The sequence below is a fragment of the Pimephales promelas genome, chromosome 12, assembly GCF_988280905.1.
Source record: "Pimephales promelas chromosome 12, fPimPro1.hap1.1, whole genome shotgun sequence".
NCBI classification, from domain to species: Eukaryota; Metazoa; Chordata; class Actinopteri; order Cypriniformes; family Leuciscidae; genus Pimephales; species Pimephales promelas.
In genome coordinates this window covers 30,120,696-30,146,146 of record NC_142780.1, presented here as the reverse complement: position 1 = coordinate 30,146,146, position 25,451 = coordinate 30,120,696, and the positions used below count along the sequence as shown (strand labels likewise).

Here is a 25,451-nt window from a genome sequence, read left to right as displayed (position 1 = left end):
CTTTTATTTTAAAACATCAGAAGCCATTTCCGGAGGCTCATATCGGTGTTTGTTATGGTCTGGTGTTGGGGTTCAGAGGCTTGACAGCATGTTTGTGTCTCTGCTCTAAACACTCATTCATGCGCTCTGACTGACTATCTCCTGGATAACGTTAGTTAAGTTGTTCAACCTACTAGTACTGTATGCTATACAATGAATGTTTCGTAGCGTTTTGTCAAATCATAAATGAAAAAAAAGTTAATTATTCATCATATTCTGTGGTGATGTCTACACACAGTATGGATAAAGTACGAAAGATTGTAGTTCATCTGTCGAAGGAAACCAAAAACGCGGCTCCGCAGTGCGCGCGATTCGTGCAGGTCAGCTGAACTCATATTATTCCACATCACTTTACAATAAGGTCTCAAGTTAACGTTATTTAACGTTAATGCATTAACTTAATAATGAGCAATACATTTGTTACAATAGTTATTAACGTTAGGTTATAAAAATATAATTGTTCATTGTTAGTTCGCGCTCAGGTCAATCAAATAATACTAACAAATACAACTTTTAATTTTAATATTGTATTAGTAAATGTAGAAATATACATGTACCAAGATTAATTCATGCTTTAGAAGTATTTTTCATTGTTAGTTCATGTTAACTTCTGTAGTTTACAAATGAAATATAATTCTAAAGTGTTACCAAATATGCACATAAATAATTGTTAATTAATTTCAAAATATCAAATTATACATTATTATTATTATTATAATTATCTTTAAAACAATCCTATATGATAGTACCAGGCCATTTGTGGGCATCTAGAGTTGGAAAAACCATTTAAATATTTAGTAAAACTTTACAATAAGGTTTCTGTTGGTAACTAAGAATGAACAATAACTGTACTGCATTTATTAATCTTAGATCATGTAAATCTCAAAATTTACTAATACATTATTAATATAAATAATTAATAATTATTATATTTAAAAATAAATAATTGCCTTATCAAAGCAATAGAAGTCTATAGTATGTGCTTATTTAGCTGGATAAACATAAAGTGTGTAATTTTTCCAGAGCATAACTGGACACTTTGGCGGGAGTGAGGATCAGGTAAATGTGAGCTGTTCTTTGCAGAATAACAGATTTATTTTATGTGACCGGTCATGTGATGGAACAGTTCCTCTGAAGGTGAGATCACACTGAGTTTGATGGCCTTTTCAGTTTTGTTAATTGAATTTATTTGTTGATCAAACTCATTGTCTGACCCTAGAGGGCGTCGTTTTGCCCCATCAAATACCTGTCTCACTCAGAGGCAGTCTCCTTGCCTCCCGAGACCCTCAGCCGTGGGGTAGACGTGGGCGTGGCTGTGCTCCTGCAGTCCGCTGATCAGAAGCTGTTGCTGACGCGTCGTGCCTCCAGCCTCCGGATCTTCCCCAATGTTTGGGTTCCCCCCGGTGAGTGTCATTTACTGACCCAAATGATTCACTCAAATGACCACTCACTCAAATAACTGTGTGCTCACTCATATTAATGATTTACAGATGAGTGAGGTCGTTTTAGTCAGCTTTATCTGGTTCTAAAGACACAATTTTAAACGGTTATTTTAATTAGTATTATTATGTTTTTACATTCCATCATGTCAGCAGAAATTAGCGACAGAAATATGGCCAGCATATGTGTGTGAGAATACTGTGGTGTACAAGACTAATCATGGATGTAATTTGTTTGTTCAGGAGGCCATGTGGAGCTGGATGAAAAGGTACATTATGTATTGCATAAACAATGAGCTGTCAGTCAATCAATCAAACAGTCAGGCATTACATGTGCTGTAAGGTATTCTAGAGAAACACTGTTGAAATATTTTTTAAATTAAAGGAGTAGTTCACTTTTAAAAAAAACTTTTGCTGATAATTTACTCGCCCCCATGTCATCCAAGATGTCCATGTCATTCTTTCTTCAGTTGAAAAGAAATTAAGGTTTTTGATGAAAACATTCCAGGATTTTTCTCCATATAATGGACTTCAATGGGAACCAAACGGTTCAAGGTCCAAAAGACAGTTTCAGTGCAAACTGCAAACTGTTCAACTGGCTTTAAACGATTCCAGATGATGAATAAGGGTCTTATCAAGCAAAACGATCGCTCATTTAAATAACAAAGTTTAAGTTTTATAAGCTCAAATGGTCGCCTTGCTCTGTTCTGTGATGCGCGTTCGTGACTCTCCTGTTCAAACTCGTTTATCAAAATGAACGAGTCTTTTCCCGAGTCAGCTCGTTCATTTCGTTCTTTGAATGAACCTGACACGAAAAAAGATTCATTCATTTTGATAAACGAGTTAATTATAATTATATTTCATTTTGAGTAATTCTTTGTAATGTAATATCTTTGTATAATAATATATTAATGTCACTGAATTAGAGTGAATTAATGAACAACTAAGATATTATTCTATTCTGAATGAATGAATGGCTTAGCGATTTCTTTGTGTGTGTGTGTGTGATCTAGCTGTTGGATGCAGGACTCAGGGAGCTGCAGGAAGAGACTGGTCTGAAACTGAGCCCGGATGAGTTCTCCTCTCAGCTGCTCGGCCTATGGGAGGTGTGTGTTTATAGCACAATGTTTGTGTGAGACCTCCAGCCAAAGTGCAAAGGGGCCATTGCGCAGAGACGCTGAATTTGACAGACCGAAGCCGATTGTTTGCAAACCGCAATTGCGTAACATGGAACAGTCAGGCCTTGCACACATCTGTTGTCTATCTGAAAGTTTTAATCATTGAAATGAAGCTGTTAGCTCAAGATGTAAATCTAATCAAGCTGATCCAGAGGGTTTACTTTAATTTTCGCAAAACAAACATATGAGATGGTAAAGTAATAGTTCATCCAATGATGTTTTCGTCATGTCCTCATGTTGCAAGTTTTTCTTTTTTTTTTTCCATGAACATGTAGTCTGAATATCCGAGCTACTCTTTTCCATGCCGGGAAAGTGAATGAAAAAGGGTTTTATTCCAATACTTTTGAAGCCAAATGCTAAATTTTTGTGAGGAAAAGACTCGGTTCTTCTTCATCTTCCTCTCCCACGTAACTCTCAAATGTTGCGGGGTTGCATATGATATAATCGAACTTTTTGGCAGTATAAATCACCATCCACTTTCATTGCATTGAAAAGAGAGGCTCGAACATTCTTCCTAATATCTCATTTTGTGTTTTATGGAAGATAGAAAATAGATAGACATGATGATGACTAGAATGATGCCAAAAAAACATAAATGATTTAAAAACAGTATTATTGTGAAATATACTTGTAATTTAAAATATCTGTTTTCTATTTGGGTATTTATTTATTTATTTTTATTCATGTGATGACAAAGCTATATTTTCAGCGGCATTACTACAGTCTTCAGTGTCTCATGATCCTTCAGAAATCATTCTAATGATGATTTGGTGCTTTATTTTTTTTAAACCATGATTGACATTTTTTTCAGGATTCATCGAATAGAAGTATTAATTGAATAAAAGTATTAATTTCCTTCAAAAAATAATCTTACTGACCCCATACGTACTGTACTTTATTTGAATATTCTCTGTCCAGTCAGTGTATCCGCCCATGTTGTCCAGAGGACCGCCTCAGAGACATCACGTCGTGACGTATATACTTCTGAAGAGCTCTCAATCACACCTGCAGCTTCAGGTACAACTTTGGGACATCAACAGATTACAGCTGCTGTTTTGAGGTCCATGTGCTCCATAAGGTCTCTCTCCTTCTTTCTCAGGCTTGTTTGCACCCAGATCCTGCTGAAGTCAGTGCGTGTGTGTGGGTCGATGCAGCTCTGGTGAAAGTTGTGGTGTCTGCTGTAGATGGTGAGAAGGATTCTGTTCGAATACCAGCTGACCTGCCACAGACCATCAGGTATGGAGAACTTTATTCAACTCTATTATTAATATTAAATCATAGTCAGAAAAATCTAATCTTTTTAAATGGAAGTACTTAAAAAAAAGTTTAGTTTTTCTTTGATCATATTTGATACATCAGGCCTTTATGACACATATGGTATGTATAATAATAGGAGAATATTATGGAAGATTGTTTCCTCAGGGTAATTGCGAATATTTATTTTATTATTTTTTAATTTCAAAATTCTGACTTTTTTCTCGAAATTGTGAATCTACAGAATTGCGTGATATAATCTCGGAATTGAAAGTTATAAATCCAGATTTGCAAATTATAAGCTAAATTTGCAAAGATATGAGCTCACAATTTTGACTTTTTTTCTGACAATTCTGACTTTTTCTGACAAATCCAAGTGTATCTCGCTATTCTTATTTTTCTCGCAATTCTGACTTTATAACTTACAATTGTTAGAAAAAAGTCTGAATTGTGAGATGATTTTCCCAAAAATCATGGATAATCAAGCAATCCTTATTTGTTTTAGTCCAGTATGTGTTACTGATACAAAAAGGCCTTTAACTTGCTAAAAAGTTTAACTCTCAATGAGAAGATTGTGTACATCAGGTTTTTCAGCAAAGTTTTGATCGTGCACTGTAAAAAAATATTGTTGGTTTAACTTAAAAAAGTAAGTAACCTGGTTGCCTTAAAATTTTAAGTTGATTGAACTGGAAAAGTGAGTTAATACAATGAAGGAGGTTGATTTAATCATCAGAAACCAGAAAAAGAATAAGTTATCTGAACTAAATGAATTCTTTAAGTTGATTTGACAAGAGAAAAAATGTTGTGATAACAAATCTTGAAAATATTTTTTACAGTGAAATGATACAGTATGGCTTTACAGGCTTGAGTATTTATTCCGTTGTTTTGAATGTTCGCTTCCTGTATGTTGTTTGTTGTCAGTGTGACGGAGGTGTCTCCACACGCTGAGCTGAGCGAGACCTCACTGCCCGTTTCTCTGTTCTGTAACCGGGCCCCGGATGACGGCGAGGACATTGAACGAGTCAGCACCGGAACCAAATTTGCATTAGAGTTGTGGTTGAAAACACTGGGGCCTCAAGCTGAGAAGGCCTGACAATGACTCTCTGCCAGCTTCTGTTTATGTTCGTTTAACCAGTGCCTTGAGGAAGACAGCACCACCTGCTGGACCGGAGCTATTTCACCAGTTCATGTTATTCAGGAACAAGAAGTTTCAAACTGAATATCACTAGAATATGTGGTATTTTTATTTAATCCCTGTCAGTGCGCAACATTTGTCAACATTTATTTTGAATCACAAAAGAAACAACTGTGTCCTCTCTGTTAAAGCTGACACATTAAAGTTGGTTTAAAGGTAATTTAAATAATTAAAATCTGAATATTCACTTTGTCTCTTTTTAACTCCACAATTTCATATGCAGAATAAATGAATCATGCCAAATAATCAAGTGTGTGTGTGCATGTAGGTATGGACGGATGGATGTATTGATTCAGGGTCAGTGTAACCAGAAGATTTGAGACTAAAATATGAGAAAAATGACATTTCATCACAGATTACACTTGACCACAAAGATAAGCTGCAGAATTTCACTTGCTGCCGAAGATCTCGTTGTGTTCTTGCTGTTCAAATACTCCATATCTTCTCCATCAGGATAATGCCTGGGACATTTTTCTCCTCTTTGCTTTTAAGCAGAAATTGACCTGAAGTTACAGCTGCGGTTGTAACTTCTGGTCGTAACCCTTGACCGACTGTTTCTGTTCAGTTTATTCCATACCGAGTTACTAATCAAACTATTCATCCCACAGCCATTTTCAGAAACTCTTTAATTTCACTAAATCACTGTTAATACATCACATCATTCAATCCATGTTCAAAAGTTACAAAGTACATTGTGCAAAGGTATATTGTAGGAAAATAGATTCGAAATAGATGGTAATGGCATGTAAAATAATTTCCCTGTCTGTTCAGCTTCCTGCAGCGCAGTGCCGGCTGTATGACAGTTATTCTTCCAACAGTTTTCCTCAGGTCTTGTTCTTCACACATAGAAGGAGTGACAGTGTTGGGGAGTCAGAGAACCTGAATGATAGATTCTAAATGTGAGAATGAGATTGAGCTCTGTTTGGTTTGTGTGTCATAGGTACTGCTGCATGTGTGTTTTACTGTACCTGTGTCCATCATTTGTTCACCACGTACATTCCTGTCCGGTTTTTCGGGGGTTTTTCTCTGGCGTCCTGTTATTAACAGAGTCAGTTATCATTACATGTATGCACACCATAATTCCTATTCTGAAAATAAAACAATGCTTCCTTCATCATAGAGTGTCAAAAGTAACGCCCTTTATATATTTTGATGATGTTTGAACTCTATTTTTATAAATTTCTATTTGTATGTGATTTATTAAATTATTTTTTACTATTGTTTATTATCATTTTTATTTTTATTAGTGCTGTCATATTGATTAATCGCATCTAACATAAAAGTGTTTGTATCTGATCTCTTGTCAGGTGTTCTCCAAACTAATCAGGCATTATAGAGGAAAACTCAGAGCTGTTATCTTGGCAACAGGAGTTTAATTGGAAATTTGGAAAGTATTTAATAAAAGGGTGCCAATGTGTTTTGTAGAAAATCATTTATTTCATAATGTGATTTACCCCCCACTTTTAATTCTTTACTTAGGTTAGAGTTTTGTGAATTTTTTTGAATGAAATATTAAAGGGGTGATGAACTGAGAAATCAAATTTTCCTTGAGCTTTTGACAAGAGGTTATCATATTATAAGAATATCCTGTTTCAGAACTGAAAACGTCCTTGTTAGTCCAATAAAAGCTTTTATTGACACCAGGCTCAGCAAACGACTCGTTTTTCAAAGTGGGGAACTATTACGTCAAAGAGGATAAAACGCCACCCCTGCAGAAGAAGATCAACGCCTACTACTTCAACATGGCCAGTTTAGCCCCACCCACCGATTCACGCATTATACGCATAGCTAAATAACATAGGCCTACCTCGTGATGACAAACCGGATCCGAGCAATAAACATGCAGTTTACAAGATTTTGTGCAGTGCCTGGTTGTGGAAGAAGACAGTCGCTGCATATGCTTCCTCTGGATTCCAATAGGACTGCATGGTTAAATGTTCCAGCTGATGAGGGTAAAACATCGTCCGTCCGTCCATTCGCTTCATTTCACTGAGGATTGTTTTGTAAACAAGACTGAATTTGCAGACCGATTAAGATTAAAGAACGGTGCTGAGCCATCTATATTGGATCCGACAGGAATTCTGCAACACACGTGACTTATTCTGTCTCAAACATGTATGGGCGAATCATTCTGGTTGCCATTTTACAACATTGGAAGTTTTCAAAACAATTTCCCCCACGTGCACCGACGAGTGAGTTGAACTCATTATAATATGCAAAACTGTTATCCACTCACAGCAGTGGGCGTTTACTTCCAAGTCTTTTGTGCGAGGCTCCCATAAAAACCGAGGGTTTTTGAGCAAGGCTCAAAACGAGGGTAGAAAATAGCTTATTACTTATTCATTTTGATGTTTTTGAAAGCAAAAACCAAGCGAACGTCATAAGTTGATCTCAGACAACAATATACATTTTTTTTTAAAAAAAAGCCATTTCATGACCCCAGCCATCTTTGATCATATTTACCTGGGTGCCAGTAATTCTAAACACTTCCATTTTGTGTTTGAGGTCCATAAGGAAAAATGTTGGGGGATTTTGATCATTTTCATTACATTATCCCTATGAATCATCCCAGACCCAGCATGTTATTAATAAATGCTAGTGCCCCAACAAACGCCTCCGTTCAGCTCGGTTCAGCTCTGATCAGCTCAGCTGTCGACCGAAAACTGCGCTGCTCAGATGCATTCAGCCCTGGAGGCCTCAATGGGTTAGATTCAGAGTTTAAGTCTTTCTCTCCTGGCTCCCGGTATTGTTCGAATGTAGGCAGGGCATTGTGAGCGGTGACGCTGTGGCTACTGGACGATGGAGGAGACGCAGATGGAGGCCTCAAAGTCTCTGAACGAGAGTCGAGTTTCCCACGCTTCAGGTTTCTTAGTCAGAGCCACACAAAGAGGGCCCTGTGCAGGCGACGGGGACGCTGGAACGTCAGGTAACAGTAGCCAATTTTCCCTAGTTCTGATCCGTGATTGTGGGGTCAGTGTTTTACATGGGCAGAGATGGGGATGGAGAACCCTCTTGAAAACCCCTTTGTTTCCCTCCACAATAAAGATGCAGTACTATAGTTAAAAGTTGCAAAACAAGATTTGCGTTCGCATTCAGTCATTACATTGGCTTTATGTTGTGTTGTTGTTCATGTGAACTGGATTAAATGAACGCTGCATGCTTTTCAAAAAGTGTTTGCATTAAATTACAGGTCTCTTGATGCTTTCTGACCTTAAAGAGCTGCATGAGGCTGTATTCACAGTGTTTTCACTAATAGGTGTGACTCTCAAATTCTCCCATTCACCGAGCAGCAGGCAGGAACAGATCCATTATGTCTGTACGAGCAGGTAACCAAAGTGAACCCCCCTTTTTTAACTTGAAAATGAGTCATGTAGAGGTAGATAACTATTGTAAAAATCAAAATGGTGTGCCACTTAATATCTACTTTCACCCTCTCAAAAATGACTAATTTGCTTTTTTTTATACTCTATTGCTGTTATTTAATGTTTACTATTATAATATTTTTCATATTTTGAAATGGCATTTATTTTTATATTGTAATTTCTTTTGTCATTTTTTAAAAACTTATATCAGTTGAATCATCAGCTAGTTGCCAAGACAACATTTTAAAACTTTTTTTGCACGTTTTTAAATATTTTTTTCATTTCATAGTTATATTTTATTCAGCTTTATTTCAATGAACAATTTGTAATCATTTTTTGTTTTAGATAACAATAACACTGTCTTGAACAAACAATTTCGACAACCCCACGTGAGTTATTGACACCAGAGAATAAGCATTTGTCAGTTGATTCTGTTCATAATGCACATAACGTCTGAACTCGCTGGTATAAAGTCCTACAAATTTTAGGGAGTCACTTTTGTTATAGAATCTAGTTTCATAAACGAACTAGCCCTATAGGAACAAAAAGCAAGCTAAGTTGCGTCAGAATGAATTATGGATTGTATCGCACCGCTTGTTTGCCGTTGGCTGTATCAAACGTGCTTTGCGTTGAGTACATGGGGATGTCTGGGTTGAAGTACATGGGAGGACTCATCTCTTCAGGTTCATTCACGAAAACTCGTCGTTTTGGACAACAGCACCAGAGCACCACCTGAGAGGAGGAACACTTTTGTCCTTTAACAGTACAGTCACTGAAACAAAACTACCACATTACTTTTTGGACATAGTATCATGGTTTTATGCACGTGTATACATGAACCATGGTGTTATTTTGAGTACTTTACCAATAATACATTGCCTGACCAAAAAAAAAATAAAGTCTCAGTTTGGATTTTGGGATGTGTTAGAGGAGTCAATACAAGATCTCGACCCAAAATGTATGTCATGCTAATAACATCACAACATTTATTTACATACATTTTTGGGCAAAACCTTGTATTGCCAATGCAAGAGTCCAGCACTCTATAAAGTCTCCTCCAGCACATCCCAAAGACACTCAGAGGTGCCAATTCATGTTTGAAAATGATTCTTCATGCTCCCTCACAACCATTCTTTCACAATTTGAGTCTGACTAATCTTCACATTGTCATCCTGGAATATGGCCATGATGTGTTTTTCTACAAAATGAAAAGCTATGCACTCCATCAGTTATAATAAAACATAATAATCACAGCAATACTGATCCAATTAATGCAGTATTTGCCTATTTAAATCCAAACAGTGACTTATTTTTTTGTCCGTGCAGTGCAGATGAATGGTAATCATTTAGTAGTATGGTATATATCAAAGGTGATCTGGTATGTACCGCCACTATAATTATGGATAGTAATAAAGATGTTGGTCAGTTTTATTATTTATTCAGATGAATGTACAATCAATACAATTTTAAAAGTTGCTACCATGTTCAAACCAAAAGTTCATACAATATTGATCCTACACCCTCGATCACTCACCAGAATGATGAGGATGATGAGGAGGAAGAGACTGACAGCCACCAGCGCTAAGAGGGCGACGCCCCATCCCGGCACCAGAGCGGAGGCAGTGGTAGATGAGTAATTCACAGGCGTGGTGGTCTTCGAGGGCTGTGCTGTTGGAAATGGAGTGGAGCTGAATGTCGGGTTCACAGCAGTGATGTGGATGGAGGTGGACATGAGGGGTGTAGTGGTGTTATTTGGGGAAGTAGTGGTGGTGCCATTTAGGGTTGCAGTGATGGTGGTATTTGGGACTGTAGTGATGGTTTCAGTGGTGGTGGTGCTATTAGAAGGTAAAGTGGTGGTACCAATGGGTGCTGCTGTGGTGGTCCCATTAGTTACTCCATTGGTGGTGCTGTTGGGTGCTGCAGAAATACTTGCATTATTCATTAATAAGTTGGTTGTGGTGTTTGGGTGCATTGTGGTGGTGTTAAAGGGTGTGGAGTGGATTAAGTGTGTGATGTTTCCCACAACAACAGAGGTGGACATGTTGGGTGTGTGTGTGGACGGAAGGCGGCTGGTGAGGGATTCGTCTTCCGTTATGATCTCAGGAGTGGAAATGAGAGGCGTGGCCATGGAGGGCGTGGTCGTAAAGGGTGTTCCTTTGTGTGTTGTCGTTGGTGGACTGATGAAGTTGTTCTCTTCTTCAAAAGGTTCTTCAGTAGATAGTTTATCTGCAGGAAGAATTGAATGTACTTTTCATTAGTTGTTGATGTATTTGTCAACACAATCTCATGGCAATTCATTTCCTTTTTACATTTTGGCAAATTGGTGTATGAATATGAATAATCTCATTTGTACAGCTTACTCCCTACTAGTAATGGTTATGTTTAGGGGTTTTCACATTGCACGGAATCATTCAAAATCGCCATCCTGTGAGATGGGGTGGTGTTTGTCTGTTTTAGATGGTTTCTTTAACTTTTAATCCTATAAGTATCAATGTGAAAACAATCTGAAAGCAACCATTGTTGACTGTTATTTTACTTTCAATGTAGCTGACGTCGATCTCTAGTGCCGGCGATGGAATTTGCTTGTACGCAGGCAAAAAGATGTCTCTCACAATTTCTGGATTGACTTGGGTCGGACCAAACAACAGTCGAGAAGTGGCGATCACAGACCCGTTACTGCAAGAGAAGCACTCAAGGTCAGATATTCTCTGTCGCTTGGATGTATTAGATGTAAATCTAAGGTAAGTTGATCAAACCTGAAGATCATCTCGTCTGTCCCCAAATATATCAGGTGGGTGGTGTTAAATGGTGGAGCATAAATATCTTCAAACTGGAAAAAGGAAAGAACAACAGTGGGAAAAGTCAAAATTCTTCAGAGTAAAACCAATTTAGGGGCCGTTTACACGACACCAGTTTCAACTAAAACCTTTTTTTCCCCCGTTTTGGCTGTTCATTTAAACGACAACAGCTTTTTTTTGGGGGGGGGGGGGGGGCGAAAACGAAAACTTTTATAAAGAGGTTTCAAAGTGCAAGTTATTGAAAACAATAGCATTACCTTCTCTGTGTAAAATACAAAACCACGAATTTGTGAAAATGGTGACATGCACATGATGTGTTCCTTTACAAAGTGACATCGCCAACTACTGGCCTGGCATTCATAATATAGAGTTTTAATAATTTGCTCAGATCCGTGCATGCACTCTAAAAAATGCTGGGTTGTTTCAACCCAAGTTTGGGTCAAATATGGACAAACCCAAATGCTGGGTTGTTTCAACCCAAATTTGGGGCAAATATGGACAAACCCAAATGCTGGGTTAAAAATGTAATTAAAAGATGTAAAGTTTAAAATGTGTGGGTTAAAATCTTAAATGACATTTTTAACCCACCATTTGGGTTTGTCCATTTTTGACCCAAATTTATAGTTAAAACAACCCAGCATTGTTTAGAGTGTGTAAATGGGGATGGTGCAAAAGAGCTCCCCCAGGCCCTAATGGATGATTTTATCCAAAGCGACTTACTTTGCATTCAAGGTATACAGTACATTTAGTTCAATTTATCACAGTGATGTTCTATAAAGTACTTTAATTATTAGCATATCTTATTTTATTGGTACCATGGTAAAAAAACGTACCATGGTATGTCTTGTAAATACTATGGTATATTAATCTGGTAAGTTTATAAAAAATGACTGTAACATGGCAGTGCCGTGGTATGATGGTATTACCATGGTACTTTATTATAAACTGTTATTAACATGGTATTCTAAGGAAAATTGTACTTTTCTGTAAGTGTAATCATAGTATTTCCATCTGAGACCATCACTTCACTTTCATGGCATACTGTATCCATTGTATGTAAGATGTCCCAGAATACTGTAAATACCCCATGAATGCTTTACATATACAAGCATGATTAAAAAGAGACCCTCACCAGTCGTTCCACCTCTTGCTTGAGTGTTGTATACTCTGCTGATTGCTGGTCAGCCAGTGAGTCATTATAAACACGGTTAGTGATCCTGAGATCCATGATAACTGAAGTTAAAGCATGTGGAGTCAAGGCGTCTGTGCTTTCAGTTGGGGAATCCCACGCAGAGATATTGACAGACTTTACACCTGAATCAGATTTTAATATATTCATCACAACATTCTTTTTGTGTGACTTTATCCTTTTTGCATAATATTTAAAATGTATAATTTAATTGTTTCACCAAAAATGAAAAAAATGTCATCGGTCATTCATCCTTGTGTCATGAGACAAAAGAAGATTTTGTACAGTGAAAGTCAATGGTGTCGAAAACATGGACAAATAAAAACAATCGACAACAACAACAAAAAACGGATCATTTTTCAAATGATCTTCTTTTGTGCTCCACAATAGAAAGATCATCATACAGGCTTGGAACAACATGAGTGTGAGTAAATAATGACTGATTTTTCATTTTCGTGGAAACCATCCCTGTTTACAATGATACATAAAAGGTAATTGTTATATTTTATGATTCACATTTTTAAAACAGCTACTTACCCATGAAAAGTGCAATCCAACCAACAGCTAAGGTGGTGAAGGCTCTTAGTATAATCTTCATCATCTTTGAAGACGAGTAATCCTTCAGCGTGTGATCTGTGCCAGCGGGTTGAGTCAACATCAACTAATGTTCTGGACTCTGGAGAAAGTGCCTCTTTATCAGAGCGAACAGTCCTTTTATTGTTTGAGCACCTGAGCAGGTACCACACACAGGTGGGTGGAGCTCCTGCACTGCATTTTCTCTGATGCATTTTATAAAACCTCACAAATGAGATCTCAATCATTTCTCCTTGACTGCAATGAGATTAAATGTCAACTTTTTCTCATGTCTTATGCTTTTCAGATGGTTGTCCTAAAAAGATTGTCCTTATTGTTTATAAATGTGCTCTGAATGTAGATATGCACAAGTGGCTGTGGAATATAAATCTGATTTACTTTGAACAGAGATATGAAATTGTGAGAGAATAAGAATAGCATTCACAGAATGGACATATTCACATGAGATTTGGTCTAAATGGATTTCATGCACCTTAAAGGAGTAGTTCACTTTTAAAAAAAACTTTTGCTGATAATTTACTCACCCCCATCATCCAAAATGTCCATGTCTTTCTTTCTTCAGTCGAAAAGAAATTAAGGTTTTTGATGAAAACATTCAGGATTTCATTTAATGCACTTCAATGGGAACCAAACAGTTCAAGGTCTAAAAGATTTTCAGTGCAAACCGCAAACTGTTCAAAGGGCTTTAAACGATTCCAGACAATGAATAATGGTCTCATCAATCGAAACGATCGCTCGTTTAAAAAACAACAACAAAGTTTAAGTTTTATAATCTCAAATGGTCGCCTTGGTCTGTTCTGTGATGAGCATTCCCAAACTCGTTCATCAAAATGAACAAATCTTTTTTCATGTCATTTGGTCCATTCAACAAACGTAATGAATGAGTTGACTCGGGAAAAGATTTGTTTTTGTGCTAATATTATGTTTTTGTGCTAATATTTTGAGAACGTTACTAAAGACCAGATAACAAACATTCTATTAACATGTTTATTCATCACTGAGAGAACCTTAGCCAGAACGTTAGCTAAAGTTCTTAAAGCATTCAGCAGATTGCATTGGTTAATCATTGTGGCATGTTTGTATCAGATGATTCAACAAAATCATCTGCATTCACATAAATATTTTAAACCCCTTGATGTTTCTTTTTCTCCAGGTCAGAGAAAATACCACACTGTGGTAGAAACTCTTCCCCTTGGGTCAGGGATGTTTTATTCACTTGAGGTTTGAGTGTTTGTCTGAAATTTGAGTTGTTAAACGGATCATTTGGTTTTTCCACAGGGTTTCAGTGAAGTGCTTTATGCCACCCTGATGTTTGCCGGAAGAAGGACGTCATCTTACCACACACAGTCTAAAATGTTTAGGGACACTCTTGCTTAGTGACTGAATTTACACTCCTCAGTGTCTAATTTGCTATTTTAGTTTATTTTCCAGTCTTGTGTTTTTGAATATTTAAAAATCCACACAATGTGGTCTGTAAAATCTGGAGAACATTATCCATCAACATTTCCTTTCATGGAAACTGCCTGGTGCAGGTGTGCATATTTTTTTAAAATACTATTAAAAGTAATATAAATTTTTTTAAACTTATTTTAATGTTGGAAAAATGATTGCATGTCTTTAAAAAAGCAATAGGCAACTCAGTGAAAATGTGCACGGTTCCTTTTGTCCTTTAGTTGTTCTTGGAACAATTTCAAAGAATTACAGAATGTCCCAATGATGCCCAAAGCCCTTTTCCAGAGATTTTCACAATATGTTGAACTTTTCTTGTCTTTACCCTTGATGAAACTTAATTATCTATAAATGGGAACACACAGTTACATTAAGTGGTTACATATGTGATTTTTTTTTCAGGCCATAGCCTACATTAAGTAAATGTGGTCTAAAGAAAGAGAAGAGGATTACTGAAACTGTTCACACAAACGGACGGGATGGGTGCTCAGGAATGTACTGGACTCTATCAGTCCGTTGGGATGTGATGTCTTCATGTGTGGATGTGGTTTTTGCTCATGAATTCTTGGCAGATTCCTGGGATGGAGAGTTGCAACACAAGCGGCTGATTGTCCATTTGGCCAAGTCTCTGCTGTTTCCTACAGGCCCACTACAAACAATGATAAAACACAATTACCCCACAAACCATGGTAACCAAATTGTGTCGTGTATTGTGTCTAAGTTTCTGCCAAGATATGATACACTCCAACTACAAATATAAACTAAATTACTAAATTTATATTTAAACACACTTGCTATCTTTTTTTTGAGTATCTCATGCACACCAAGGCTACATTTATTTTATAAAAAAATACGTTAACAGTAATATTCTTAAATATTATTAGGCCTACTATTTAAATAAACTGTTTTCTATTCTATTATAAAATGCAATGTATTACTGTGGGCAAATCTGGATTTTCGGACTTATCCTTCAGAAATCATCCTAATTGAGGGCTCAAGAAAAAGTTAAACAGTTGCGGTGTTATTTCCACCCAATTTTTTATATTTATATAAAATCTTACTCGTCAAACGTTTTAACTGAACATGTTCAAGCAGCGTTTGTTGGGACAGTAAACACGACAGTTATTTTGCATAAAATTTCAAATCAAACGGCCAACTTGTTAGTTAGTGTTAGTCTGTGCGGTGTGAATTGGCCATCCAAGGCACTCACTGTGGACGAGGAAGCCTTTAGAAAGAATAATGTGAGTGGAAGTTCAACCAGAGAAAGTAGACGGGCTTTGGTTCAACACATCCACAAAAGGGACTTTTATTTGTCAAAGCACCAGTTCCGGGTTATAGGTGTATGGTCTGTGAAGATGGCGGCTCCCTGTGAGCTGTTTTGCTGGAAGGCTGGTTTGGGTTTACCGTCAGTAAATACGGACTGTCTCATCGTGCTGGTGAGTTTTCATCACAGGCTGATGTAGAGTAGACTGGATATAAGTTATATATATGGGTTGGTTCTGCTCACGTGCATATATTTGTAGCAAAGCGATTCGGCGCGGTAACGTTACTGCTCTAACGTTAACGTTACAGTGTAGACGGTAACGTTACAGTGATGCTATATAGTCATGCCTTGGCACCCAACGTGTCTATATAACGTTACTGTATGCTTGTTATCTAAACACAAGGGACTTATAATATAGTTATGTGAGTAGTGGTCGCAGGTGTTGTAAAATAAGTAATAATGCATGCATCCATCCATTCTTCAAACTGCTTATCTTATGTCCTGTGTAGGGTACTAGAAAATAATGTTTTTCTTTAATATAATATATTTAATATATAATTATTATTATTAATAATATATTTTTTTAATTTCTCTCTTCTGTGAAACATACCATTTTAGAATGAAAGTGTGGATATTATCAAGATGAGCACAAAGGCCCCAGCTAACTTACTATTTTTTATCCATTTTATTTAAAGCATACCAAATTATTTTATTATTATACTAATAAAAAAGAGTAATGGTTGCAAATGGCCTCACATGACCGCGATCTGACCTGGTCTAAATGCCAATCTTTGAGACTGCAAATCTCCAATGTTTACTCTTCATGATTTAAGCTCAAATTCCTATCTCAGTTTTATTCCAAAGCCAAGGTGCTTATCAGCATATATTTTTATTGCATGAATCACCATGTGAGACATTTGCTCCACTTTTCTTATTTTTCCACTTCAGTTTGGTCACACCAGGGCGCCACCTGTCTGTGCTACTGTAAACCACAAACCCACCACTGTCATCTGGAGTTAGCATCAATCTCATCTCCTATCGGCAGCTTTGGAGACTGAATTCAGATCCATTTTATTCCTAATCAACAAAGGTTGTATGTGGGTAAAGAACCAGGTTACTATTGCTGAAATCGCATGTTAAAGTGATTAGGTTACATCAGTGCTGTGTGTTTTGGACTCTTCGAGTGTTGTGGGATTTTTCCAGCTAGCCAGCGGTCGGGTTGATGTCTGTGCATTACAGTCTGTCTGCACCTACCGAGGGCGCTTTAAAAACCGCAGGCATGTTTTGCTCCCTCTGTCTGATGGTTTGGTAATGTGAAGTTCATTCAGAATTTTCCAGATTATCTCACTGCACCAGAGAGGATATAGTTGCATTAAATTGTGACTGCATGTGAAGCTCTGAGGTTGTTTGGAGATTTGCCTGTCTGCTGCCAACTTGAAGTTAGGCCTTTCAACATTATAACATCATACCATATTTTGAAAGGGATACATTTTTGAGCACCTAATTGTGATTTATAATTTTAATTATATTTTTTTTTCAGTAGTCTCGCCTTGTATGCTTATTATACATCTTTTAAGTAGATGACCATTAGTAATGTTAACTTACATTTTTATGCCATGAATAAATGACATACAAATGTAAACATTTATTAAATTTAAAATACTTTTTTAGTGCTCCCATATCCTATTACTGCACCTGGAAGGGAGAAATAAAATTTAATAAAAACTTAATTTAATTATTCAGTTCAGTATCCATTTAAAAAAAAGTGCAACATATGAATGGAATTTAACATTATTTGATCAAAAAATATAATATTAAAAACAATTATATATGAAAATTAATCAAATAATGACCAGACAGTTGTGTAATAATTATGACAGGCCTACTTTAATAGTTAAAGGTGCTGTATGTAATATTTTGACTGTTCTAAAGCAAGCAAGGAAGGAAACAAACTTGTTTCTCCAAAATAAAAATGCTACAGCCAGTTATTCTACTTGGAAATGTGTGTTCCCTGTTGGAATTTCTGTTTTTGTTTTGGTCTGTGTGATCCCACCCACTGCCAATTTACCCAATCTTTACAACAGAACTGAATTAACACTAAAATGCGTAATTTCCCTCACCTGTTATCACTGTAAAGCTGCTTTGAAACTATCTGTTTTGTATAAAGAGCTATATAAATAAAGGTGACCTTTTAGACGTTAAAATGAATGAAAACGTGCTCTAATGTGGGAAAAAAACAATGAAATGTTACCATTTTACTAAGTTTTTGCTTCTTGATAAATTACCACATGCTTTGGCTGCTTGTGATGGTGTATTAGAACACTCCCTTAAAGAGAGAGCAGTGATTGGATAAACAGCAAGACATGGGTGGGGTTTAAAATCAAGATAGCCCAATCATAATCTGTGCCACTCGCTAAGGATCTTAAGGATCTTATGAAAGGTTCAAACTAATTATTACCATCTGCACTTTCAAGAGAATCTGTTCTGTCATCCGTGGCCTAATTTCAGTGTGTTTATGTGTACAGCAGGAGTCTGATGAACTGCTTTTACTGTGGGCAAAGTGGACTTCAGCCAGCTGTAGTTTTCCTCCTCATGTTTGTTTTGGGCTCTACAAGTTGTTCTCGTAGGAATGATTTATATTCAAACTCGATCCTCTCCACTTTACGAGCCACAATTTAGGATTCTGTAGGAATCAGTCTAGTAATAAATCTGAGGTTATGATGTCAGCCTTTGATGGAGATAACTGCGCTTTTTCAGCTCACCGCACGACTGCAACTGGGAAAAGGAAAAACTCGATACTCAGCTCTTTCCACAAATCTGGTTTCCTCACAGTTAAGAGTCCTGGAAGTGATGGAAGCCTAATGTTAAAGTAATCACCCCGAAATGAAAATTCTGCAGCTGTTTCTCACTGAAACACGCACAGGAGAAGATTTGATGCATCTTTATGCAGTTCTTTTCCATTAAAGGACAGTTCATGGTGACTAAAGCTCCGAAACTAACATACAAAATCCCATATTCATGCTCTATATATATATTCCATGTCTCTTACATCATAAAATATATTTGAGGGACAGACCACCATAATTATTATAAGACATTTATGTCCATCCATTTTCTTCCCACTAAGTAGAGTGCTAGAATGTAAATTATTTACTTGAGTTATCCACCGTATCATTTTATGTTCATTTTATTTGTAATGACTACATGATTTATGGTATTTTATGACTTTTGGAGACACATGGTCAGTTGTTCAAGAGCTCCATGGAAATCACACGAGGACGAGTAAAAAATTTCCTTTAGAAATCGAGGCCGATAATTCTTGAGTATTTCTTGGCTTCAGCCTGAAGTGTAAAGGAATCGCTCCAGGGCATTTAACCCCAGCGATCATTAGTACACAATGCTGTCAACGGAAAGAATCTGCTAAACGACGTGCTGACGTTCTGAGCCAATATGAAGCGCTGGATCTGTCAGCTCTCAGCTTCATGTGCTGGAATGTGAAATTACCTCCTACTTTATCGGATGTCGTCGTAAAACGAGGCATCCCATCCAAGACCCTGTCCAAAATCTAAAGCTCTTTGGTGTAGCTAACTAGCTTACAGCTAACTAGTTTCAGGTTGCGTTCTTGCTTATGTTGCTGTTCGTGTTTGTTGCGACGACTTGATGATATGATGTCATCATCCATATTTTGTTAGGTTTTTGTGAGGTTGTGTAGTACTCTTGGTTTGTGTTTGTGCTAGAACATAAATGATACTCAAATTGCTTCTAGCACATAAGATTTATAATTCTAACTTTGCAAAAATAATAATAATAATATCTTTTATATCATTTTCCAGGCATATGCTCGCTTCTCTGGAGCTCCGCTGAAAATTCACAAGATTTCTAACCCCTGGAGAAGCCCCACAGGTAAGCAGGCCCAGTTTTAACAATCTGTTTCTTGGCAGACACTCCACATTCATTAAAGAGGAACATTTAGCATGTTTTAACTGAAACACAGAGGCCTCTTCCTCTTTCCTGCCGAGCTGCTGATAACTTGCATCTGTATGTTTCTCTTTCCACATTCTTGTCTATCTCCATTGTTTTTTTTTTTTCTTTGGCTCCTGAATTCTTCAGAAGCTTCATATTATTTCTTTATCGAACACATAGGACTAAATAAAAATTAAAGGAGAACATCAGTTAATTTTAACATTTAGCTAATTCTTTTTTACTTTTGGACTACTGTCAGTACAGACAAAAACCACAAAAATCGGTTTTGCCTACACCGTGTTATCGTCTTTTTAAAATTCGCACCCTAAACTTGCTTTTAGCCTCTTAACATCCTTGATTTGTCATTACGAGTGTACAGCCATGTGAGTGGTGTTATTAAGAGTGACCACGGTCAATCTGACCGCAGTAGATGTGAAAGATATGAGTAAAAATGTTAATTCAACACCGATTTTTGTCGTTTTTGTCTGTACTGACTGACAGCACTCCAAATGTGCAAAAAATGAGCGCAATGTTAAAATTGACCGGAGTTCTCCTTTAATTAGGCTTTTTTCCCACATTTTAGTGGATCCCCTCTTTGAGTGCGTGATAATTTAATTTTATAAAATGTAATATATACAGCTACTTAAACATAATTACTTGATCATTTATTTATTTATTTGATTTTTTTTGGACAGAAATTATTACTTTTATTCAGCAAGTATGCATAAAATATATCAAAAGTGACAGTAAAGGCGTTTGTATTGTTACAGAAGATCTCCATTTCAAATACATGCAGTTCTTTTAAACTATTTCTTTTAAACTGTTTTCAACTTTGATAATAATAAATGTTTCTTGAGCACCAAATGACAATATTAGAATAATTTCTGAAGGACCATGTGATATTTTTAATATGTTATCTAGAGGTCATGCATTTCTATTATTGATATCCAGAGTGATAGCTAGCTTAAATGCGTTGTGTTGTTAGTCATCTTTAGACATTTAAAATCACAAAACTTTGGCAGTAAACTCATCCAGGCAAAAAAAAAAGTGCTTTACGGACTCTAATGTATTCACTGAAGGTTCACTACCTGCTCTCAGGACCAAAGAGGAAGGCAGCTGCTCTCAACCCAGTCAGATCATCATTCAATTGAGGAAACAGGTGATTATCTCTCGCCCACAAAAACCTCTATGATCACATATTGGTCTATACGGAGTCCCTGTATATTTCACTCTTCGTGGATGCCTTTTTTTCCCCGAACAAAGTTAAACAAAGTAGTTTCGGGTTCATTCATTTGAGGGCTGCACAGTGTCCAGTGATTCATGTTGCCATCATAAAGGCCATAATTTTCTCATTAATCATGTTTGATTACACAATGAAGGTATCCATTAAATTTGTTTTGAATGAGACACAATAAGTATGTGTTTTCAGGAAAGGTTTTAATTATGTGCATAATTAAAACCCTCATGATAATGCACCAATACACACAGCAAGACTTGTGAAAGAATGGTTTGATGAACATGAAATTGATGTTGAATATCTCCCATGGCCTGCACAGTCACCAGATCTAAATATTTTTAAGCCACATTGGGATATTTTGGAGAAGCAAGTCAGAAAACTTTTTTCCTTCAACAGCATCACAGTAGCCTGGCCGCTGTTCTGGAAGAGGAGTGGCTCAAAATCCCTCTGGCCACTGTACAGGACTTTCAGTACTGTCATTTCCAAGACGACTTGATGCTGTTTTTGCAAAAGGAGGCTCTACACCGTACTAATAAATTATTGTGGTCCAAAACCAGGTGTTTCAGTTTCATTGTCCAACCCCTGTACATCATCACTTCAGTGCTCAATAAATAAGCCATTTTATGGTTGTAATCGCCGGCCCTGCTTGAACGGTCAGATGCATGATTTGGAAAGGGTTTTTCTGAACAATAGCAGATGTAGTAGTAATGCTGTAACTTTGTCTTTCAGAAATACAATGCAGACTATGATCTCTCGGCCAAAGAGGGTGCAGACACACTGGCCTTCACCTCGCTGCTGGAGGAGCGACTGTTGCCTGCGCTTGTGAGATTCGAATCCTGAAACTTGAAGATGGTAGTTTCGGTGGGTACGTGCTCAAACACTCTCCTCATTTCCCACCAGATCTACGCTTTATGGGTCGATCCTAAGAACTATGCAGAGGTGACGCGCCGCTGGTACGGAGAGAATATGTGCTTCCCGCTCAATTTCTTCCTGCCGGGCCGCATGCAGAACAGGCAGCTGGAGCGACTCCGTCTGATCCGAGGAAATGGCGCGCTGGAGGCAGGAGAAGAGGCAGAGAAGGAGGTGAGATAGGAGGAGTTGGCTACATGTTCTTCTTGATATTGTGCTTGATAGCATTTGTTTTTATGTGCTGTGAAATGGTCATCAGATGGTGTTTGGGTTATTGTGACACTAACAACCCTCCTTCATAGAGCAGGGCGGCTGTTAGACTCAATGTTCCAGAGGCAATGATGTTCTGGTCCCTGAAGAGGACACTGATAAATCAGCAGATGTGAGGAATCTGGGCTCCGATAGAGCAGAAGTTCCGTTCTGGCAGAGAACTAGTTGCTAGTGTTAGGAAACAACTCTGCTTATGAGACTTGGAGTCACAATGTGCATGCTTGTGTGATGTGATCTGCTCACTGCGACTAAGCAAAATGTTATGTTTTTGCAATATTTAGGCCCAGTCACACCTATAACTATATTAAGATCCACACCAATGCACAATATCGTTCTGTTTATAATAAGCACACCCTTCAGTTATGTCGTTTGCCGCTTTAAATGCTCAGGCTGTTTAAAATTGTGTTGATTCTGATTGTCCGTCAATGTGATTCATTTGTGTTGTTATCATTAAAGAATGCCCTATTCTCATATACTGTATATATATATATATATATATATATATATATATATATATATTAGGGCTGTGCAAAAATTAATTGCGATTAATCGCATCCAAAATTAAAGTCTGTGTTTACATAATATATTTGTGTGTGCTGTATATAATTCTTTTTTTTATATAATTACACACACATGCATGTATATATTTAAGAAAATGTGTTATTCATATATAAAATGTTTATATAATATAGATTATGTATTTATAAATATATACAGACTTTAAGCGCAAATAATTCTTAAATATACATGCATGCATAGGTGTTTATATATACAAAATAATTATATACAGCGCACACAAATATATTATGTAAACACAGACTTTTATTTTGGATGCGATTAATCGCAATTAACTTTTGCACAGCCCTAATATATATATATATATATATATATACACACACACTGTATATATATATATATGTATATATATATATATATATATATATATATATATATATATGAAAATAGGGCATATATATATTTATATATATGAGAATATACATATAATATACATATTATATATATATATATATAAAAACATTTGTTTGTCTCTATTGTCTATAACTCTCCAGCTTTACCATGATGCTCTGGAGTGCCTGAATCTTCTCTCTCAGCGCCTGGGATCGAACAAATTCTTCTTTGGAGATTCGTAAGTCCTATAGTTACGCATCAAGGTTGATCTTTGAGCTTCACTTAGAGATGCTTGGTTGATTATTGGTTCGGCGTAATACACATTTTGATATGCATTTGTGTGTTAAAGGCCCTCTTCTCTGGATGCGTATGTGTTTGGTCATCTAGCGCCACTTATTAAGATTCAACTGCCTAACTGCCGACTGCAGCAGAACTTGAAGAATCTGGACAACTTGAACACATATTGCTCTAACATCCTAAACCTGTACTTCCCCAATGACAGTAAAGGTGGGCAGCTAACAACTACGATAAAGTGTTGTACTTCTGTCTGTAGAATAAGAGAAGATTTTTCTTCATATGGTTGCGTGTCTGTTCTGTGTGCAGAGGGCGTCAGTCGTCCGGTGTCCAGCACACAGCAGGGGGGCGACTTTGACAACGAGCCATACAAGAGACGCAAGCAGCTGATGTCAGTGCTGGTTGCTGTGGCAGCGATGTTGAGCTACGCTCTCCTCACCGGCATAGTAGCTATTGAGCATATGCAGGAGGAGGAGCATGTAGGCCCCGCCTCACTCAGAGGCCCCTCCCATGAGGATGAAGAGGAGGAGTGAATGAGAATGAATGAAAGTAGGGCTTTCTGTTAGTTGCACTGGTATGGTCACTTTACATAGTGGAGGAACATACAAGAAACCATATATTGTTAGGGATTTAAGTATTATTTATTCCTTGACTTGAGCTTTAATTGCATATAAGCTTTCAGTTTCTATTTCAGTTTTTCGACATTGATGCTTGGTATGTTCACGTGTTTTTTGTTTGTTTGTTTTACCAAAAATAAAAAGCATAACTATTCATAGCTACTATTATTAAGCTAAGTTCAGGTAAGAGAGCACTTCAAACTAAGGGATTCCCTCAACCTTTATTGTGTGACTGTGGACCAAAACAGAGCTTTTTAAACCCTTTCATAGCTTTACGACAATGACAATTAGATTTTCACATCTCTTATGTGCTATTTTGTGCTGTTTTTCTGGTTTTAATGCACATTTTATTTGCTAACTGCTTTAAATCATTAAATCATTCCGCTCTACTGTCAATACTTGTCATACTTCAGACAGATTAATGCTCATGTTAATGTGATGCTATTGATGATAGAAAATAACCAACATTTAATCCAAACATTTATTCTCCGTCATGTTGTTCCAAATCTGTCCGACTGTTTCTTCCGTGAAACACAAAATGATTTTTCCAGAATGTCAGTGATGCTGATTTCCGCTGTTTTTTGTTGGTTTTTTTTACTGCCAAGCTCAAGCTCCAAAACAACATAGTAACGCTAATGCATTCGAGTAGTCCAAACAACTTGTGTGGCATTTTCAAAGTGTTCTGCAGCCATACGATAGTTTATGTGAGGAACTGTCCCTAATTTATATCATTATTTGCTAAAAATATTCCTCTTGTATCTTATTTGCTTTAAATCAAATAATCAGTGCATATGCATATTCAAATTTGGTGCGGCATGCTTGGTCATGTGAGGACCGAAGGCATTCGGCATCACTAATTTTGTGTAGTGCACATTTGAATTTTGACAGAATGATTCAAAATAGCATTACGTATTGAATAAAAAACTGTGACTCAAACATGATTCAAAATGTTATTTTGTAAAAAAAAAATAAAAAAATACAGGTTTACAACATAAAAAAATTAACAATTTTAATTTTGAGCACAAAAACCTTTTTTAAACATGATATATTCAAGGATAAAGAGAGAAACTGTGGCTTATGTCAAACCGCAAAACTGGCTAAGATGTTTCAGTTCCTGTAACTTTCCACGAGGTCCATGAGGTTTTCTGTAAGGTAGTTAAACTACATGCGAGTGAATTTTTCTATTTAGTTAAACTGTTTGAAATAAAAACAAATGCTTTTGTTCAAAATCATTAATAGACGAAGGCATCTGTTGCATGGACTTCTACAGAAATGTAAAGGAAATTTGAACAGCCAGTTTATATCTTTTCATTAGGTGCTATGTGCTGTAATAATATTGCTTATGGATTTTTATTTTCATAATTTGAGGGGCAAATAAACAGTCCTGAATAATCATATTCTGGATGGGGTTTCTTTATTTTCTGCAGATGCAATGCTGCATTGACACTGAGGGGGTTTCTCCTACAAAAATCTGATTTTATCTGTTGCATT

The 25,451-nt window shown here is 36.8% G+C and overlaps 3 protein-coding genes across 4 annotated transcripts; 2 read left to right on the top strand and 1 right to left on the bottom strand.

Moving 5' to 3' along the window:
- Window positions 1–20: 20 nt before the first annotated feature.
- On the top strand, window positions 21–6,522 carry nudt17 (nudix (nucleoside diphosphate linked moiety X)-type motif 17). 2 transcript variants are annotated; one of them, XM_089117926.1, is made up of 8 exons: window positions 21–359; window positions 1,063–1,098; window positions 1,259–1,442; window positions 1,722–1,747; window positions 2,492–2,584; window positions 3,575–3,673; window positions 3,756–3,892; window positions 4,832–6,522. In XM_089117926.1, exons 1-8 carry the CDS (start codon window positions 183–185, stop codon window positions 5,001–5,003), a joined length of 924 nt encoding a protein of 307 aa, XP_088974052.1. In that variant the 5' UTR covers window positions 21–182; the 3' UTR covers window positions 5,004–6,522. The 2 variants fall into 2 exon arrangements, with proteins under 2 accessions (XP_088974052.1, XP_039506701.2); XM_039650767.2 differs by having other exon boundaries at window positions 24–359; window positions 1,063–1,176; window positions 4,832–6,325.
- LOC120462198 (uncharacterized) lies at window positions 6,083–15,797 on the bottom strand. Its single transcript, XM_039650741.2, has 8 exons — window positions 15,708–15,797; window positions 12,992–15,146; window positions 12,398–12,579; window positions 11,224–11,297; window positions 11,004–11,143; window positions 10,002–10,693; window positions 9,059–9,199; window positions 6,083–6,139 (listed from the first exon to the last, which is right to left on the bottom strand). Exons 2-8 carry the CDS (start codon window positions 13,110–13,112, stop codon window positions 6,083–6,085), a joined length of 1,407 nt encoding a protein of 468 aa, XP_039506675.1. The 5' UTR covers window positions 13,113–15,146; window positions 15,708–15,797.
- mtx1a (metaxin 1a) lies at window positions 15,778–25,357 on the top strand. Its single transcript, XM_039650772.2, has 8 exons — window positions 15,778–15,933; window positions 19,595–19,664; window positions 20,804–20,883; window positions 21,691–21,783; window positions 21,862–22,044; window positions 23,211–23,287; window positions 23,399–23,556; window positions 23,653–25,357. Exons 1-8 carry the CDS (start codon window positions 15,853–15,855, stop codon window positions 23,874–23,876), a joined length of 966 nt encoding a protein of 321 aa, XP_039506706.2. The 5' UTR covers window positions 15,778–15,852; the 3' UTR covers window positions 23,877–25,357.
- Window positions 25,358–25,451: the final 94 nt, after the last annotated feature.

Bases quoted from the DNA above. Each gene is read 5' to 3' on its own strand.
- LOC120462198 (XM_039650741.2), bottom strand. From the start codon at position 13,112: ATGTTGACTCAACCCGCTGGCACAGATCACACGCTGAAGGATTACTCG. The intron at 12,580-12,991 runs GTAAGTAGCTGT...AATCTGATTCAG, and splicing joins TTGGATTGCACTTTTCATGG to GTGTAAAGTCTGTCAATATC. The intron at 9,200-10,001 runs GTGAGTGATCGA...TCCTCCTCTCAG, and splicing joins TCATCATCCTCATCATTCTG to GTGGTGCTCTGGTGCTGTTG.
- mtx1a (XM_039650772.2), top strand. From the start codon at position 15,853: ATGGCGGCTCCCTGTGAGCTGTTTTGCTGGAAGGCTGGTTTGGGTTTA. The intron at 20,884-21,690 runs GTGATTATCTCT...TTTGTCTTTCAG, and splicing joins TCATTCAATTGAGGAAACAG to AAATACAATGCAGACTATGA. The intron at 21,784-21,861 runs GTGAGATTCGAA...ATTTCCCACCAG, and splicing joins AGCGACTGTTGCCTGCGCTT to ATCTACGCTTTATGGGTCGA.
- nudt17 (XM_039650767.2), top strand. From the start codon at position 183: ATGCTATACAATGAATGTTTCGTAGCGTTTTGTCAAATCATAAATGAA. The intron at 1,177-1,258 runs GTGAGATCACAC...GTCTGACCCTAG, and splicing joins ATGGAACAGTTCCTCTGAAG to AGGGCGTCGTTTTGCCCCAT. The intron at 1,748-2,491 runs GTACATTATGTA...TGTGTGATCTAG, and splicing joins ATGTGGAGCTGGATGAAAAG to CTGTTGGATGCAGGACTCAG.